This window comes from Budorcas taxicolor, chromosome 2 (assembly GCF_023091745.1).
Source record: "Budorcas taxicolor isolate Tak-1 chromosome 2, Takin1.1, whole genome shotgun sequence".
NCBI lineage: Eukaryota > Metazoa > Chordata > Mammalia > Artiodactyla > Bovidae > Budorcas > Budorcas taxicolor.
The window spans coordinates 79,387,554-79,407,517 of record NC_068911.1 but is presented as its reverse complement, the minus strand read 5'-3'; the positions used below and the strand labels follow the sequence as shown (position 1 = coordinate 79,407,517).

The 19,964-nt window shown below is 35.2% G+C and overlaps 1 protein-coding gene across 1 annotated transcript in view; it reads left to right on the top strand.

Annotated features, from left to right (window-relative positions):
• The window catches only part of PSMD14 (proteasome 26S subunit, non-ATPase 14), a 104,136-nt gene extending 84,386 nt beyond the window's left edge, over positions 1-19,750 (top strand). The window contains exons 9-12 of the mRNA XM_052662012.1: positions 268-342; positions 6,335-6,460; positions 16,844-16,906; positions 19,339-19,750. Of these exons, the coding sequence (XP_052517972.1) occupies positions 268-342; positions 6,335-6,460; positions 16,844-16,906; positions 19,339-19,437 (363 nt within the window). The 3' untranslated portion in view covers positions 19,438-19,750. The remainder of the gene's footprint in view (positions 1-267; positions 343-6,334; positions 6,461-16,843; positions 16,907-19,338) is intronic.
• The last annotated feature ends 214 nt before the right edge of the window (positions 19,751-19,964 follow it).

Genomic DNA, 19,964 nt, shown 5'->3' with positions numbered 1-19,964 from the left:
GTATCTAACTCTGAGCAAGGCTACTAAAACTGTTGAATCTGTGCTGCTGTATCATGCCTTAAAGAATGTGTGCCCCATACCTCAGAACCTCACTCCTAAACTTTAGCTGAGAAAAAAATAGTTTAATATTTATTTTGGATAAAAAGTCATGTTTAGAAGATATAAAGGTATTGTCTACTGGATATGTCAATATTTTCAAACAGTTGTATTTATTTTATTAGATGAAAAATACTGATTTGTCCTTTTTCTAATCATTTATCTATATAGGCATTAATTCATGGACTAAACAGACATTATTACTCCATTACTATTAACTATCGGAAAAATGAATTGGAACAGAAGGTGAGCTTAAATTTTTTACCTTTGAGGAGGAAAAATGTCTATTTCAAACAGTTGAACTATTACCTAGTTTATTTGAATTTAAATTATTGATCTCTTTCATTGTATTCAAAAGTTTTTTCATTCCTCTTGAATTGCAGCATAAAATAAAGGAATATTTTACTGGAAAAAGTGAAAGACAGTTTTAACTTCTTGCTATGTTAGAAGAAGGAAGAAGTTAGAAGAAGTAGGAAACAAACATTCCACCTTGGTTTTATGATAAATTATAAAAATCTTTCTTCTAGGTCTGTGATTTTTCTGATTAATTTATCTTCTCCATAAAAATGACCTTTTGTCACTAAATTGCTAAATAGATAACTTTCCAAATTTGAAAGGAATAAATTAGATTGTAACTGTATTGTGTTTTTTAAAAAGTATCATGGTTACTTAGGATGAGTGAGTCAAAAGGGAAATGCATTTTAAGGATTTTCAGATATTCAGATCTAAATTTGTACACCTTTTTATAGTAGTAAAATTTGATACTTTAAAAATTACCTAGCATCTTGATGAATTAGCATTTTTTCAGTTCAGTTTAGTCGCTCAGTCGTGTCCGACTCTTTGCGACCCCATAAACTGCAGCAAACCAGGCCTCCATGTCCATCACCAACTACCTGAGTTTACCCAAACTCATGTCCATTGAGTCGGTGATGCCATCCAACCATATCATCCTTTGTCATCCCCTACTCATCTTGCCCTGAATCTTTCCCAGCATTAGGGTCTTTTCCAATGAATCAGCTCTTTGCATCAGGTGGCCGAAGTATTGGAGTCTCAGCTTCAACATCAGTCCTACCAATGAACATCCAGAATTAATCTCCTTTAGGATGGATTGGTTAGATCTCCTTGCAGTCCAAGGAACCCTCAAGAATCTTCTCCAAAAGCTTCTTCAAAAGCATCAATTCTTCAGCGCTCAGCTTTCTTTATAGTCCAACTCTCACATCCATACTTGACTACTGGAAAAACCGTAGTCTAGACTAGACGGACCTTTGTTGGCAAAGTAATGTCTCTGCTTTTTAATGTGCTGTGTAGGTTGGTGATAACTTACTTCCAAGGAGTAAGCGTCTTTTAATTTCATGGCTGCAATCACCATCTGCATGATTTTGGAGCCCCAAAAAATAAAGTCAGCCACTGTTTCCCCATCTATTTGCCAGGAAGTGATGGGACCAGATGCCATGATCTTCGTTTTCTCAATGTTGAGCTTTAAGCCAGCTTTTTCACTCTCCTTTTTCACTTTCATCAAGAGGTTCTTCAGTTCTTCACTTTCTGCTATAAGGGTGGTGTCATCTGCGTATCTGAGGTTATTGATATTTCTCCCAGCAATCTTGATTCCAGCTTGTGTTTCTTCCAGTCCAGCGTTTCTCATGATGTACTCTGCGTATAAGTTAAATAAGCAGGGTGACAATATACAGCCTTGACGTCCTCCTTTTCCTATTTGGAACCAGTCTGTTGTTCCATGTCCAGTTCTAACTGTTGCTTCCTGACCTGCATACAGATTTCTCAAGAGGCAGGTCAGGTGGTCTGGTATTCCCATCTCTTGAAGGATTTTCCACATTTTGTTGTGATCCACACAGTCAAAGGTTTTGGCATAGTCGGTAAAGCAGAAATAGATGTTTTTCTGGAACTCTCTTGCTTTTTGGATGATCCAGTAGATGTTGGCAGTTTGATCTCTGGTTCCTCTGCCTTTTCTAAAACCAGCTTGAACATCTGGAAGTTCATGGTTCACATATTGCTGAAGCCTGGCCTGGAGAATTTTGAGCATTACTTTACTAGCGTGTGAGATGAGTGCAATTTTTCAGTAGTTTGAGCATTCTTTCGAATTGCCTTTCTTTGGGATTGGAATGAAAACGGACCTTTTCCAGTCCTGTGGCCACTGCTGAGTTTTCCAAGTTTGCTGACATACTGACCGCAGCACTTTCGTAGCATCATCTTTTAAGATTTGAAATAGCTCTACCAGAATTCCATCACCTCCACTAGCTTTGTTTGTAGTGATGCTTCCTAAGGCCCACTTGATTTCACATTCCAAGATGTCTGGCTCTAGGTGAGTAATCACACCATCGTGATTATCTGGGTCGTGAAGATCTTTTTTGTATAGTTCTCCTGTGTCTTCTTGCCACCTCTTCTTAATATCTTCTGCTTCTGTTAGGTCCATACCATTTCTGTCCTTTATTGAGCCCATCTTTCCATGAAATGTTCCCTTGGTATCTCTAATTTTCTTGAAGAGATCTCTAGTCTTTTCCATTCTATTGCTTTTCTCTATTTCTTTGCATTGATCACTGAGGAAGCCTTTCTTATCTCTCCTTGCTGTGTTTTGGAACTCTGCATTCAGATGCTTATGTATTTCCTTTTCTTTTTCACAGCTATTTGTAAGGTCTCCTTGGACAGCCATTTTGCCTTTTTGCATTTCTTTTTATGGAGATCGTCTTGATCCCTGTCTCCTGTACAATGTCATGAACCTCCGTCCATAGTTCATCAGGCACTCTATCAGATCTAGTCCCTTAAATCTATTTCTCACTTCCACTGTATAATCCTAAGGGATTTGATTTAGGTCATACCTGAATGGTCAGTGGTTTTCTCCATTTTCTTCAATGTAAGTCTGAATTTGGCAATAAAAAGTTCATGATCTGAGCCACAGTCAGGTCCCGATCATGTTTTTGCTGAGTGTATAGAGCTTCTCCATCTTTGGCTGCAAAGAATATAATCAGTCTGATTTCGGTGTTGACCATCTGGTGATGTCCATGTGTAGAGTCTTCTCTTGTGTTGTTGGAAGAGGGTGTTTGCTATGACCAGTGCGTTCTCTTGGAAACTCTGTTAGCCTTTGGCGTGCTTCATTCTGTACTCCAAGGCCAAATTTGCCTGTTACTCCAGGTGTTTCTTGACTTCCTACTTTTGCATTCCAGTCCCCTATAATGAAAAGGACATCTTTGGGGGGTAAAATTTGATACTTTACAAATTACCTAGGATCTTGGTAAATTAGCATTCTTTAGCTTCTACTAATTTAGAGTTATCTTGAGTACATTTTTCTCTCAACTAGTTAGAAATATTCTGCCTATTGCTTTTTGAAATTATAATCTGAATTGCTGTTTTCTTTCTTTATTACTGCAATTGGTCATCCTCCAAATAGGCTTCTTGCGTTTCTCTCTGAGGCAGACTTTAAAAAGTCTTAAAGAGCATGAGTACTGTTGACAGCCAATAAGCTTTGAATGCTACATGCACTCTGAAGTTCAAACATGATAAGTAATCAGTAGTAAACAAGATATTCTTACTAGTTGAAAGTGTTCCCCACAGAGTTACCTTAGAAGGGATTCTAGTGCATATGGTGTGTGGGAGGTGAAATAAGAGGGCTCCCTATAATACTCCCTCTTTCAACCATATCACTTCCATTTTCTGGCTCATTTATATTTTGTGGGGAGCATGTGCCATGTAAGATTTTCTGAAGTTTGATAAACTATTGATTTAAAACTTCTAAGCCACCAATAAACTCCCTCATAGGTCCTAGGTGCTTGAGCATGGTTTTGAGTGAGGTGCTGCAGGGGGCCAGTTCTTCCTTGACCTGAGGGGAGACACAGAGCCATAAAGCTCTCTCCCATCTGTTTGCTTTTGTTCCAGAGTTCATACCAGCTTTGGTAGAGTTAGTTGATAACTGAAAGTACACTTTCAACACTTGTTTTAATTTTATGTAGACTAGGTGCAGGCCATGGGTAGAAGGGTACCACTCAGACACAAACTGAAAAATTCATTCAGATACATAAATATATTATAAATATATTGTCAGTCTTATATCTGAGACCCAACTGTTTGGAAATATCCATCTAATTACATCAGACTTTCTTTTTCTTCTTTCTTTTATAGTATCCATTCTTGATACCTTAGCTACCATCCTTGATATAAAAAAAGCACGCATATAAATAATTAATTAATAGTATAGTTATGTTCCTAGCATAGCTCAGTTCATGTGCTTTCTTAATGTCAAAAGCCCCTGCCTTTATTCTTGTCCCACCAACCTGTATACTTAACTCCAAGTCTTACCTGAGGGGCCCAGTGCAAGCCTTGTCCAGGCAGGGTGGGATATTCTGCTCTTTGGGAAATTTTTTGGTTTGCTTTTGATGTGTACAAAAAGCCTGTTCTCAACAATCATAGGTAGCTTTATAACATTGGTATATATAGCTATATAGCATTTATAGCTTTATAGCATTCCCTGGGTTGGGAAGATCCCCTGGAGAAGGAAATGGCAACTCACTCTAGTATTCTTGCTTGGAGAATTCCATGGGCAGAGGAACCTGGTGGGCTACAGTCCATGGGGTCGCAAAGAGCTGGACACAACTGAGCGAATAACACTTTCACTTTCTTATAACATTGGTAGTTGCAACTGCACCAAAATTTCCTGAAGATGCATTTTCTAAAACATTATCCATGGTGAAGATGGGAAGCAATCAAAGAAATTGGGGCTACATGTGCAGGAGTTTTCCAGGTTTTTTCAAACTACTCTTGCCTCCATGAGCCCTAGGGGAGCAGTCAGGGAATTTGGAGCTTTTGTGTCTTGAAAGTTCTCATAGATGATTTTGACTTGTAGCTTATTCTTCAGCATAAGGAAAACTTTGTACTGATTTTAGCTGCAAACAGTTCTTTTAAACTAAACTCACTTCTGACTATGTCTTTAGAGCCTCATGCCTTGTGGATCTCACTTAAAGCATACTGCTTCTAGGACCTACTGTGTTGCACAGGGAACTCTGTTTAATGGTATATGACAGCCTGGATGGGAGGGGACGTTGGGGGAGAATGGTTATATGTATACGTATGGCTGAGTCCATTTGCTGTTCCCCTGAATCTAATCAGTACACCCCAATATAAAATAAAAAGTTAAATAAAGTATACCGGTTTTCATAGCAAGAAAACATCAATCGTTCTGTAGCCACCATTTTTTTGATCTTGTGTAATTTTATCATTTAGAAAACTCTTCTTCACTGGTACTCCTCAACTGAAGGACATTATTTATAGAATAGGACTTTAAGAAAAACTGTCTTAGGAGTTTGAACTTGAAAACTGATGAGTTTCCAAGAATATGTCTTCAGAACTAGGAGTCCAATTTAAGAAATAATGAGCTAAGGTGTTTAGTTCCGTGATCATTAATAGGATCTGATCCTAGTTTGCTGATGTGATTGCAAACTGGATGAATCTGATTTTCTTCCCAGTTTTATGACTTTTCATTCTGATATAACATTTAAATTTAAGAAGTTATAGACAGAATATTAAAATTTGAAGGAAACTTGGAGATTATCTACAAGCCTTCAATTCATAGATACTGTAAACAAAGGCTCAGAAAGACTGACACAAAGTCATTCAGTCAATAGGAGCATTTACCTGCTTATCTTGGTATTTGAAAGCTGGGCTGTATGAACTGTTAGAAATCCTATGCATAACATAGTAGTTTCATTCATTCAGTATATACTTATTGATTATTTGCTATGATTAGATTATGATCTAGATTCTAGAATCTAGACCTTGGTGATCTTTAATTAAAGTCCTTGCCCTGTTGATTTCTCTTTAGTGAGAAAGAAATGCACTACACAAGAAAACACAAGTTTCAGCTGTTTATAGTGTTGTAAAAATAACAAAACAGGTTAAGGAAAGAAAGATGTTTAGGATAGTGTGGAGTGGCTTTTTTATAAGGTGGTGAGAAGTGGCATCTATCTCTAAGGAAGTGAGAAAAGTAAGCTACAGAAAGATAAAGAAAACAGCCTTTGAGGCAGAGGGACAGCAAATGCAAAGGCCATGGGGTTGGAGTATTCCTTAGAGTTTTGTTAATATAAATTTAGGAGGATACTCTTTAGGGTTTATTTAAATTAATAAAATTAAATTTAAATTCATTAATTCCAAAAGTTGTTTGTGAAGTTGTTTTTCAAGACATAAAGGAAATTTCTTCAGTACAGAAGCATAATTAATTTTTCTTTATGTTTTTTAGATGTTATTAAATTTGCATAAGAAGAGTTGGATGGAAGGTTTGACACTTCAGGACTACAGTGAACACTGTAAACATAATGAATCAGTGGTAAAAGAGATGTTGGAATTAGCAAAAAATTACAATAAGGTAAAAACTTATTTTCAGCGTTTATTTCTTATAACCTTTGGAATATGTGCAGTTAGATATCAGGCATTATATAAACAGTTAAAAGCAGAGTGGCCTATTTCATAGATCAAACAGTAAATATTTTAGGCTGTACAGGCCATCCCAGCCATCCAGTCTGTTGCAACTACTCAACTCTGCGGTTACAGAGTAAAAGTAGCCACAGACAGTAAATACAGAAAGGAATGTGTGAAGCTGTGTCTTAGTAAAATCGGCATCCAGCGAGATTTGACTCATGGCCTGTAGTTAGCCAGCCCCGGTTGTAGACCGTGTAAAATGGTCTTGTACATTTGAAATCTCTCCATTACTCAGAGGACTTTTTCTTGGAAGGGAAGGAGGAACAAGGGGATGTGAACAACAGCAGCATTTAACACTTCATAACACGTAACGTGAAGTTTCCTGTTTTTCATTAAATAAGTATTTATTGGAAGCCAGTTAGATAGATGTCAGGCTCGGGGGGTATAGTAAGAAATAAGACCTATCCTCGTGGAATTTATTTTCTGGCAGAGGAAACAGAAAGTCAACAAATAAACACAATACAATACATTATAATTAGTGCTGTGAAGACAGTAAACAGGATGATATAAAGGAGAAGAGCAAGGGGAGACCACTTCATATGAGGATGTAAGAAAAGTTATAATTTTGAGAATCTCCTAAAAATGTTTATTGTACGCTAAAGTGTATGTGGGGCTTTCCAGGTGGCTCAGTGGTAAAGAATCCACCTGCCAATGTAGGAGACATAGAAGACCTGGATTCGATTCCTGGTTCGGGAAGATCCCCTGGAATAGGAAATGGCAAACCACTCCAGTATTCTTGCCTGGGAAATCTTATGGTCAGAAGAGCCTGGCAGGGTACAGTCCATAGGGTTGCAAAAAGTTGGATGTGACTGAAAGACTGATCACATGCGCACACACACACAAGTATATGTGGTCACGATAATATTTTATTCACAGATTTCTGTTCTTTTACAATCTGAAGCTCGAAGTCCAAAATCAAGGTATTGGGAGGGCCTTACTCCCTGTGCAGCCTCTAGCAGGGGAGCGTCCTTCTTTTCCTTTTCCAGCTTCTCTTGGTCCCCAGGTATTCTTTGGCTTGTGGCAGCATAATTCTAAGCTATAACCAAGGTTATGATTTCAATATGTCCTTTTAGGGCGGACATGGTTCAACTCATAACGTGTTTTTCTACTTTTTTGACAAAAATCCATATAAAGAATAGATTTTACATTTCAACCCAGTACATGCAGTGTATTTGTATGTATGTGTATATATTACAACAGAAGTAAAGTGAAGTGAAAGTCACTCAGTTGTGTCCGACTCTCTGCAAGCCCATGGGACTATACGGTTCATGGAATTCTCCAGGCCAGAATACTGGAGTGGGTAGCCTTTCCCTTCTCCAGGGATTACAACAGAAGTTCTATGAAACAATATTTACCCTTTTACAAATGATATATTCTATTTTCTTTCTCATTTGACTTGATTTCATTCTGTTTCAGTTATATATATACATACTATGTACATGGACATAGAGCTTGTGATCTATTAAAGGATCGAAAATCTGTGATTTGTAAAACATAGCAGTACCAGAGTACTAGACCATAACTGGTGTGTTTGATAACACCTTAGTATTCAAAATTTCCACAGACCAGCTGCATCAGTTTCACTTGTAATCTTGTTAGAAATGCAGGCTCTTTGACCTGCTAAATCAGAATCTATATTTTAACAAGATTTCCAAGAAATTTGTATACCCATTCAAGTTAGAACTTAGAGAACACTGCCATAGAGAAGTGCAGGTGAAGTCCTATAGTTCAGAGCTTTTTCCTTTCAGCTGGGAAGGACCCAGGATGCTGTTTTAGAAAATAATAATGTTTGAACTAGACCTTAAAGCATGAGTAAGATTTGGAAATACAAAGAAATGTTACCCCAAGCCAGCTGAATGTCATGAGCGAAGACTCGGAGACAAAATAGGCAAGGGCATCTTTAGGAAGCTGTGTTTGGGCAGAGTACTTAAGAAGCGTGTACATAAAAGGGTAAATAGTGGGGAATAGAGATTTTTAAATTACTGAAGTCAAGTAACAGTCTGGATAGTTTATTTTTTGATTAGGGTCATGATATACCCAGAACCTGACTTTAGAAACATAATTTAACAAGAGTATAGAAGAAAGTATTCTAAGAGGAGATTTGAAATGGAAATTCTTCTTAGGAGGAACTTCCTGTTACCCAAACAGAAGGTAGTAAGTGTCTGTGTGGATTATAGTAGTGGTAGTAGGAACAGAGGTATCAACAGATTAGTAAAATAAAATGTGCCAGTTGGATAGATAAGGTGAAAGAAGAAGGACTCAAAGATGAATTAAAGTTCCCCTGCCTAGGTAACTTGAAGTATGTTAACACTGTTAACATTTCCAATTTAAGTAGAAGTAGAAAGATTGAGGGGCTTCCCTGGGGAAGAATCTGCCTGCAGAGAAGGAGATGCAGGTTTGATCCTTGGGTCGGGAGGATCCCCTGGAGGAGAGCATGGCAAAACACTCCCAGTATTCTTGCCTGGAGAATCTCATGGACAGAGGAGCCTGGTGGGCTATAGTTCATAAGGTCACACAGAGTCAGACACAGCTGAAGCTACTTAGCACACATGCATGCACTGAAAGATTGAGAGAGGATATAAAGAGATTAAACAAGTAAGGAATTCCCTGGCAGTCCATTAGTTAGGATTCCACACTTTAACTGCTGAGGGTGCAGATTTAATCCCTGGTCAGGGAACTAAGATCCCACAAGCCACAGTGTGGCAAAAAAGAAAAATAGAATTTAAATAAGCAGTTCACTCAGTGGGACTAAAAATTGACAGCAAGGGTTAGAGCTTTTGGAGACAGTTAAAACTGATATTAGTTGTCACAGCAAAAAAAAAAAAAATTTTTTTTTCTTTTTAATTTAAAGACATCTTACAAAATATTAGCCAAGAGATAGTGTATAAGATTTGCCAAGAGTTAACAACCAGTCTTTTGCGAGAATGGAGAGCTTTGCAAAAAATGCTGATGGACCCATACAAGCTAAAATCCAGCAGACTTCCTTGGTGGCTTAGACGGTAAAGCGTCTGTCTACAATGTGGGAGACCTGGGTTCGATCCCTGGGTCGGGAAGATCCCCTGGAGAAGGAAATGGCAATCCACTCCAGTACTATTGCTTGGAAAATCCCATGGACAGAGGAGCCTGGTAGGCTACAGCCCATGGGGTCGCAAAGAGTCGGACACGACTGAGCGACTTCACTTTCACTTTTCACTTGAATAGCATTGCCCTGATTTATATATAGTGTTCCAGCTAGAAATCTCCATTGGTTCTAGATTATAGGGAAATATATATATAATGTTTCTAGTATATGTTGTAGAGATTAAAGAAATTGTTTATCATATTTAAAACAGTTAACTTTTATAAATTAAAAAGTTAGGACTTAAGTTATTATTCAGCAGACTGTAGGAATGGTTTTCATTTCTCTGTAACATTACAAGTTTAAATAAATTCTTATTGGTATCACTGCCAGGAAATAACCTATTTATGGTTACTGCTGCCCATCCACAGAAGTTTTTCCTATTTTACAGTTTTAAAAAATCTCTGTAGTACTCAAAAACTTGTAAGGTTTGGTTATAAAATGAAAACAATGTGTAAGCTGTGATATGAAGGAGTCCAAATTTGGGGCTGTAATTCCCTCTGTGATTGAAAGAGAATGTGGTGGAGTTTTTAGTAACACTTAAAATATAAAAAGAAAGGCCCATACAACTAGTTCCTCATAGTATTCTTTTTAATTGGTTGGCGTTTTAAACTAAGGTAATTATAGTTAGGTGCCAGTTAGCTCTGAAAGTGAAAGAAGGTTAGAAAATTAATTAAATTCTTTTATATCAACTTTTTGATTTCAAGTCTGAAGTCCACGCTGAGATTCTGCTTGACTGTTAATTGTTGATTTCTCTATAATTACTGAACTTCAACACCCACAACTCTTTTATTTCAAATCTACTAGTTTATTCATGCCAAGATGCATCAGTATTTCAAAACTGATATAATCAATATTTGATTAGATATTTGTAAATAAGTACGCCAGTGGAAAAAGGAATTGTAGAAGACATTTTTAAGAATAGCATAAAAACATAAAAATCTACTTTGTTTTCAAACATATGGCCCTATAAATTCAGAGATTTGATAGTTTACACTTTGGGTAGAAAAACTTCCTGCTTAGTAACCTGAAAGAAAGTTTGGATACAACTTTTATGTAACATAAAATAAGTAATTACATGATGACATTTGGTTTACTAAAGTAGCTGTATTAAATAAGAAAGTCTTGTTTTACGCTAGTGCAATAAGATAAGAAAAACAAAATAATATATAAATATTAGGAAATCAGGCCAGATTATCATTATTTAAGTATGATAAGATATGTTTGCAATCAAACATAGAAATATATGAAACTAAACTAGAATACTATTAGAACTATTATGATTGAGAATTATATAGGTTACAGTAACCATGCAGTTACATATGGTGAAATGAGTTATAAAAGGCAAATCAATTCACAGTAGCATCCAAAATTACAAAATACTTAGGAATAACTACCATAAAAATGTAAATGTATAAATATATATGACTTCTTTGAAATACAGTTTTAAAAAAAAGCATTTATGAATAAATTCCCTTGTTTCTGTAAGGGAAGACTCAATATTTGTAAAGATGCGGTCATGCTTCCCAAAGGTTACTTTACTATTGGTAAAAATATCAGTGAGCTTTTAAATATTTGATTAACAATAAAGTTTGTCTGCAATAAAAATGACATTTATTGGATGCTTGTTAGAAGTCCAGCCAGCAGAAAATATTTATACCTATAATGCAGAAAAGGCTAGTATCCAAAGAGTACATAATAGACACATAATTCCTACAAAATAATTTAAAAAAACAATAATAAATTGATAACAAAACTGGAAAACTCACTGAAGACAAGTGGCATATAAACATGAAAAAAAGTTCAACTTTATAAAGTATTCAAAGAAAAAGTTAATAATATAAGTAGTTTCTTTTTTCTTTTCAAGTAGAAAAAAAGTGGTTTGGGAGAATGTGCCACTAGTGGGAAAATAAAGATTGATATGTGACATTTTTTAAGGCCATCTCCCATTTTATCTTTCACTTTTAAGTGCATGTAGCTCTTTAAGCTAACATGTTCTCTTTTAAGGGTTTATTATGAAGAATGAAATTCTATAAGTACTAACTTAAAGAAATATTTTAAACTTATGTATATACGATGAAATTGTGTAGCAATATTAAAAGTTCCTGCTATGTTACCTTCCCTCCATTTTCCAGTGATAACCTCTCTATCTCTCATATAACTCAATGTATTATGCTGTTAACAGTGTTCCCTCCAAGGTGGACGGTAGGGGAATTTTATACTTCTTGTAAATCCTGGATTTTTTTCAGTTTTTGCACCAAGTATGTTTTATTTATAACCAAGATTGTGTTAGCTTGAAGTAACAGTGGCTTAAACAAGATAGGAGTGTATATCTCTTGCAGTTCAAGGCCATGTGAAACTTTGAAATTACTGCACACCCCAGATATCTCCATCTTTTGCCCTACTTTCCCTGTATTGGCTTTTGTCCTTTGTATTTCCTCGTGATTCCTGGTGGTTGCTAAAGCTTTAGCCATCCCATCTGAGTTTCAATGCAGGGGCAAAAAAGGATACTCCTCAGATAAATCAGTTCCTTTTCAGGATCCTTTCTATAAGTCCCACACAGCACTTCTGATTATATCTCATTGGCAGAACTTAATCAAGTGGACATACTTTGCTTTGAGAAAGGCTCTATAATACAGTCTTTTATCTGGGAGCATAGCTGCGTTTAATAAAATCGAGGCTATATTACAAAAGAAGGAAAAGACGTTTATTGGGTATGTAACTAGTAGTAGACTCTGCCATAGAAATTTTTTCTACAAGCTAAACTACAGTTTCTGTTATGCATACAACACTTGTATGGACACACACATATGCTCTTTATTTTATATGTTTTATATAATTACATTTTAAAGTTGGATTCCTTTTAGTATTTTTAGAATTTACACTGTTCAGGGTCACTTAATAAACCATGGGTTTGCTTTATTCGGCTTCCCTGAATGTGTCATTAAAAACAAATTATTTCCGAAATTGCCATGAATGTTGCTTTGAGGTCTTTGGAGATAGATAGGACTATATTTAAGTCACTATTTTATTGTGACTTATTATTGGCTGTGTGTCCCCATCATTCATTGAGTATACTCCTTTTTTGTTTGTTTCATACTGTATTATAATTTGTGATTTATAGGCAGGTAAAGTAAACCTCAAATGTGACCTTCTTGAAGAACTGTCTTACTTGTAGTGAGTACTTAATAGTTACTTACTAATATATAAAATAATGAAAATTCTGCTCTTGAGGACATGCATGAAATGTACTGGAGTGTTATAAGCACTTTCAAAAGGAGAGTTAGAAAGAAAATTTATAGTATAAATATTGATGTAATTAACATATAGGAAGGAGATAGTGCCTAATTTCTTTATGTAAAAATGTAGATTAACTATTGCACTGGAATGTTTTAAGGATTCTGTAAATTACTATGTATATGTTAACGTTTAATTGCTAGTGATTGTAGGAAACCCTTTTTTTTGTTCTCCATATTCACACCTGTAATACTTTCTGAGAGTTTTCTAATTGTTTCATGTTTGTTAATTTTGCTTTCCCAAGTATGTTTTATAAAAGCCATTTCTTTAAACTTACTCTCAATCCTCATAACCCATAATGTGATTTTCAGTTAAGTAGTCAATTCATTGACTCTATAAAAATCAAGAAAAAACAAATGCCTATGTTACATTCACTGGCAGTTATGCAGAGATTGTTAAGTAATGAAATAATATACCATACATGTGATTTTTATAAAGCATGTGCTTGATTGGGAGCATGGCATGTTATAGAGTGAATACAGCAAACATGTCAAAGGGAAAAAAAGAAGCCCAAGAAATGGGCTTGGGTAGAATGATTGCTTGGTATCACCAACTTAATGGACATGAGTTTGAGCAAACTCTGGAAGATGGTGAAAGCAGGGAATCCTGGCATGCTCCAGTCCATGGGTTGCAAAGAATCAGACACGACTTAGTGACTGAACGACAGTAAAGTGAAATAAGAGACATGATGTCATAAAAGCAGAGGAAAGAATTAAAAAAGAAAAGGGTGTATTAGAAAAGGTCTTCAGAAAGTCCAGGGAAACGGAATCTATTGGAATTTACAAGGTGGAGAGATCCTTAAAATCATATTAATGAAGTGCCAAGGATCCAATCCATGTTTGTCAAAGGGAAAATAAAATGGTCAAATTTAAAACAGAGGTTTTCCATTTGAGAAATCTGACCATTACCAGAAAAAAGACAGTGAGATTAATGGGTTTGGTAAAAGCCTCTTTAAGAAAAGGGGTACATCTGAGGGGATTGTGATAACATAACAGACAAAATTCCAGGAATTTCTTAGAACTGTGCAGACCGTGCATGATGGGATAGCCATCTGGGGGTCTTTGTTGATAAACTGTTAAAAACGTTTCTAGTGTGAATAGCCACAAACATTTTCAGTGCTTTTTTGTTGGTTGAGTAAACCGAAGAGCACGAATGCAAAAGCAAAATTTGATGCCAAATCACAGAAGTTGCCATAAACACAGAAGTTCCCCTAGTGAGGACATTGCCTGTGCCTGAATTTCATTTGTTTCTGCGGGTACCATTTCTTAATTTTTCCTGGTGACTAGCCAGAATGAAGACAAACTAGTCTTGCCCAGAGTGGTAAAGTGATAAAGGTAGCTTAGGTAGATGGAGAAAATATTTAGGGGTTTGCTGTGATGATCTGGTCTATCTCAGAATGTAAGAGATGTGCTTACTCTTTTGTCATGGGGGTTTGCAACCTTCGTATATGCCTAAATCTACAGCTGCTCCTCATTTTCCAGATGGCATCTATGGCTGGGAGTACTTTTTACCATCTGCACTTCTCAAAGAGTTTGTGAACTCTCTCTTTTAATTATTGGAAATGGAAAAACTAATTGGTAAAGTGGTTAAATGATATAAAAGATTTTAAAAACTGAGTGAGAGCTTTTTATATTCTTTTTATTTTTATATTCTGTTTAACCTTTCAAATAAGATCAGTGCTTTATGTGGTTTTTTACTTTCATCTTTGCATGTCTGCCATCTTTGATATTTGCAACACTCCAGAATACTGCCTAATAACTGTTTTGTACATGGATTGGTATTTGAGCCAAATTCCAAAACCCTTACCTCCTTCCAATACTGTAAAGTACTATTGTTGGCATGAGCATGGAACAACTAACACTGAATGGATATAGAGTACAAACTTATGTGAATTGTTCCATTCATCTAATGTTTTCAGATTGGTAAGATACAGTGTCATGATTTGTAAAGGTAATTTAGAAAGACAAACTTTTTATATGTTGCCAGTGCTTACATGTATGTAAGACACTAAGATAATGGGAGACACAATTTGGAGATCCTTGTTTTAACTAGCTAAGAATAATGAGTGAGATCTGACTCTGAAAATGAACATATTCTCTGTCTAGGGAATTCTGGATTTGGAGTGTTAATAACTTATTTTCTCTTCTTTCAGTCTTATGAGTCATAAATATATTTCCTAATGATGTGTTGTAAATAAGGATCCTTTAATAATCAGTAGATAGATACAATACTTATTCACCATCTTTTCTCTTTAGGCTGGTTCTACTGGGGAAAATTCTCCAGATAATTTGTCCATTTATAAAATTAGATACTTGCCATCTTTGCTCATTTTCAAGTTCTCTGTTTACAAAACTATTAAGAAGGTGTGAAATGCAGCCAAACTTCCCAGTTTATGGGAAATGTCTGATGATTGCATTTCCTACATGTTCATTGTTCACACATGAAGAAATTTGGCAGCTGTGAGATTATTAAGTTTAGAGTATCCAAATCTAACCCTCACTGGGATTTTGGTTTCCTGCTTTCTACTCCTACCTTCTCACCGCCCACCCCCCACTCTTTGTAACCATATTAAGTGCTGTGGTATTATTTCTTAAGATTGATGATGATACTTAAATTTTCTTCATTTTCCATTTATTAAAATGCTATGAATAAATCATAGACTCGGAGTTCACCTGATGCAGAGTCCTAGTTTCAGGCAGTGGCATACTCAAAACTGTTAAGAAGAAGGTTCCTTAAACTTAGAATTCTCAATAAAGAGTTTAATGTGGTGGTGCCATTATTAGGGTAGAGGGCAAGAGTGGTAGCTAATATAAATGCTGTAATTATTTCAAAATTATTCTGCTAGAAAATTTATGATCGTACACATAAACTTTGTAGCTGACTCTGAAAATAGTAGAAAGTTATTTGTTTATATGGTTTGATTGACTTAATTTTTACTTGATTTGGCATTTAATTCAAGTAATTTTTTGGTGTTGAAAACCTCAGATTACTCGATTTCATCATGGTTATGAAAAATCATGTAGAGAAATGAGAAATTTTTCTGAATACATATTTTACTTTTAAGAGATTTAAATATGTGAAAGTATTAAGGGAAGATACTATATGATCTGTTAGGTGTGGATCAAAAGTCAGCAGCAGGTCCTTGATCCTCAGTGTCTTGCTGTGCTGTGCTTAGTTGCTCAGTTGTGTCTGACTCTTTGTGAACCCTTGGACTGTAGCCTGCCAGGCTCCTCTGTCCATGGGATTATCCAGGCAAGAATACTGGAGTGGGTTGCCATGCCCTCCTCCAGGGGATCTTCCCCACCCAGGGATTGAACTTGTGTGTCTTAGGTCTTCTGCCTTGGCAGATGGGTTCTTTACCACTAGTGCCACCTGGGAAGCCTCCTAATAGATAATGGGTATGCATGGGTTTGGCTGACAAGAAAAAGGAGACAAAAATAATAGGAAATTGTGGGAGAAACATACAGAAAGTAGGAAAAGAAGACAAAATAAACTAATTAGTGCCCCAGTGCCACAAGCAGCTGCCTTACGTTCTTCCTTCTTCCAGTTTAGCCATCCATCAGATAATTCCATAACAGTTTTCAAATGGTTAACACTTCCATTTGGTGATCCAATTTGATATTTTCAGTTTTTGGGGATTTTTTGGACAAATTTCTTTAAGTCTGTTTTCAAAATGAAGGTGGTGATAGTTCTTATTACCCTGAAGGATTAGCAGAATTGCTTTTTTGCCCAATAAATTGCTTGAATAAAAGATACTGTGAATGAAAATTAATGATCATCATCATCTTTGATTATTTTGCAGTAGGAAAAGCACATTTAGACTTTGAAACTCTGTCCTTTGTGTTTCAATCACAGGCTGTAGAAGAAGAAGATAAGATGACCCCTGAACAACTGGCAATAAAGAATGTTGGCAAGCAGGTGAGGTGTACTATAATAGGTTATATAGTCACATAATAACATGTTCTTGAGAGTTAAAACTATTTTGGAGCCTGTATGATTTTTTTCCCCCTGTGTTCACTCTACATTTTTCTTCTGTCATGTAAATGTGATGCTATTTAAAAGTCACTGAATTATTTGATGTCCGAGTCTTTTTGCCAGCTATAGAGAAGTAAATCACAAATATATACCTATGAGATACTATCTTTAGTGAAAATAATAGAAATAAATTAGGAAATTTGCATCCTGAGTTACTTTTCCAAGTATTATTTTTATCTGAAATAATATTATCCTTGAAGATAATAGAATGGTGGGTTTATTTCATACATAACAGTTTTTAAAATGATATATAATCTGTCAATATGTAGACTTACATTTATAGGTAATATTCTTGAGAAAGCTTAAAGCCCTGTTGGATTTTACTGAGTGAAGAGAAAGGGTTTCAAGTATTTGCTCTTTCACTTTACCAAGATGAAATATATATTTTAGTTCCTATTTTTCTGAAGGTTGGGGGGGAACACATCAACCAATTAAAAGAATCTACAGATTAATTAGACTGTTTTTTAAAGAATGTTGATTACATTTTTTCATTTCATGGAACATGGTTATCATATTGCTGATGTTGGCAGAATCTTGATATTTCAGATGCAAGACACTAAGCTGTCTTTGCTTTCAGCCATCCTACCATATGCTCTGATCCCATCACATCTCACAAGCTATGTAGGTTTGGGCCAGGACCATTCTTGGATGGGAAATCTCTAAGAATCACCCAGCTGCCACAAGAAGTAATGTAGATAACTGCGGGAAGTGTGTTACCAATTTGCTGCAAAACCAGTTACTCCAATAGAGCAGTAGGGGCAAAGGTTCTAACTTAAATATCATAATTGATGAAGTCAAATCCCACTGCATTCTGAATATTATGGTTTAAATAACAGTAGAAACCCTCCAAAACCAAATGAGATATAATTCATCTTATTCTTTCATCCGGTATGATACAGTCACCCTTGTTGTCTTTTCCCATTACATATTTTATTATAATATGTAATATTAGATCACCAACTTGGAACCTAGCATTCAGTAACTATTTCTTGAATAAATAACTCTGATGCTGTAGTTTCTTGATGTAGATTCAATTTAACAGTTAGCAGCAAATAAAAGGAGTAAATTAAAAGTGAAACTGAAAAAATATATGGTTGCAAAGTTTAATAATCATCAGAATCATTTTTTAAAATATCGTACTTCACTGGTTTGGCCTACTGAGTGGCAAAGGCAAAACTGGCTATAATGGAATCAGACCAGTGTCTTTTTCTCTCACCAGTGTTAGACTCATTCACCTAAAATGCCCTAAGGCTTGTTTTTTTTAACTTAAGAAAATTTAATATTATGGTCTAGTTATTTGAAATTATCTGTAGCGTGTTGTATCTCTGGGTGTTTTAAAGAAATCAACGTATTGAAATTGTAGTTCAGAAAGCAACAGCCAAGAAGTAATTTCAGTGGTGAACATTTTTTTAAAGTTAGGATTCTTGGTATTTTAGCAATTCATATAAGAAAATAATGCTTTAATTGAGAATTTTTTATTTTGTACAATGTATACCCTTTATATCAAAGCTTTCAAGTTTCTAGCTGAAATATTTTAATCAGCTCAGCCTTAAACATAAATGTATATTAAGCATTTTAATTTAACTTCCTTTTATTACAGTACAACTTTAAGCCTTATTTTAAACATATTTCAAATACAGATTTGATCAGGTTTAAATTAACAGATTGTATCTATATCCTTTTCTGTGATACATTTTTTCAAAATAGCTACATGAAATATTCTTAACATTTTAGAATTGATCCAAATTGTATTTAAATTTTTAAGTTACTAATAGTGACTTTTGATCCAAGAGTATTTCTGATTTAAAGTACTATTCGTGAAATATTAAAATCATATAGAAATTAAATTAAAATTATAGAGGAAGTGATGAGATTCACATTGAACTCTTGTCTATTGATACATGTCTGTTTTGAGCAAAGTACCCTCTCAGACATTGAATATATGTGAATGGCAGAAAATATACACCTATAATCAGGTTTATACATACATATAAAATGCTCTTAACTTTTTTTATCAGATGATTTCAAACTGTATAGAATTCCTTGTGACTGTTTATAATTTCTGCTGCAGTCATAACATTGTGTAAATCAACCTTTCATTTATTTTATCAGCTCCTTAATATTTTAACAGATTTAGTAATCCTGAAAATGTAATAGTATATTAGGAAAACAAAATTTTAAAATACATATATACATTTTAGTTTGGCTTTCTTTACCGATTTCATCAGCTACTGAAAAAAAAATCTAAGCAATTCGTCTACCAGTAATATGGTTCTTGTTTTTTTTTCCCTTTCCTTATTCTTTTTTTCCTTTAGGACCCCAAACGTCATTTGGAGGAACATGTGGATGTACTTATGACTTCAAATATTGTCCAGTGTTTAGCAGCTATGTTGGATACTGTTGTATTTAAATAAAGTAATGGAAAAAGCTTTTAGTGATACTTTCAGTGTATAGTCCTCTGTTGTTCCTAATGCTCAAAATCAAGGGACCTCTGAAGGTGCATTTGGCTAAAAGTAAGACATCTGGCATCATTTGCAGCACTGTAACACCTTCACTCTCCATTGTGCAATTACTTCTATTCCTTTAGTCAGGGTCTTTGCAGATTCCAAAGTTGTATAAGAATACATCAAAGTGGACAAATTTTGTTAAGATCCCGTTTAATATTTGAAGAAATCAGTAACACAAATATATTTTGATTGTTGCTTACAAAATAAAATACATTTACAGTCTGTGTCTCCTGAGGTCTTTTTGGCACTGGGTGGAATTGACAGAATAACATTTGACAGCGCTCTAGAAATCTCACACAACGATATGTTTCCCTTTGGAATTTAAGATAACACAAAACATCAGTATGATAACAAAACTTCACAAATGTAAAATGACTGCCATTAATGAGTGGCTACCTCATTAGTGAGTAACCCAGAAAAATGTTGACATATTA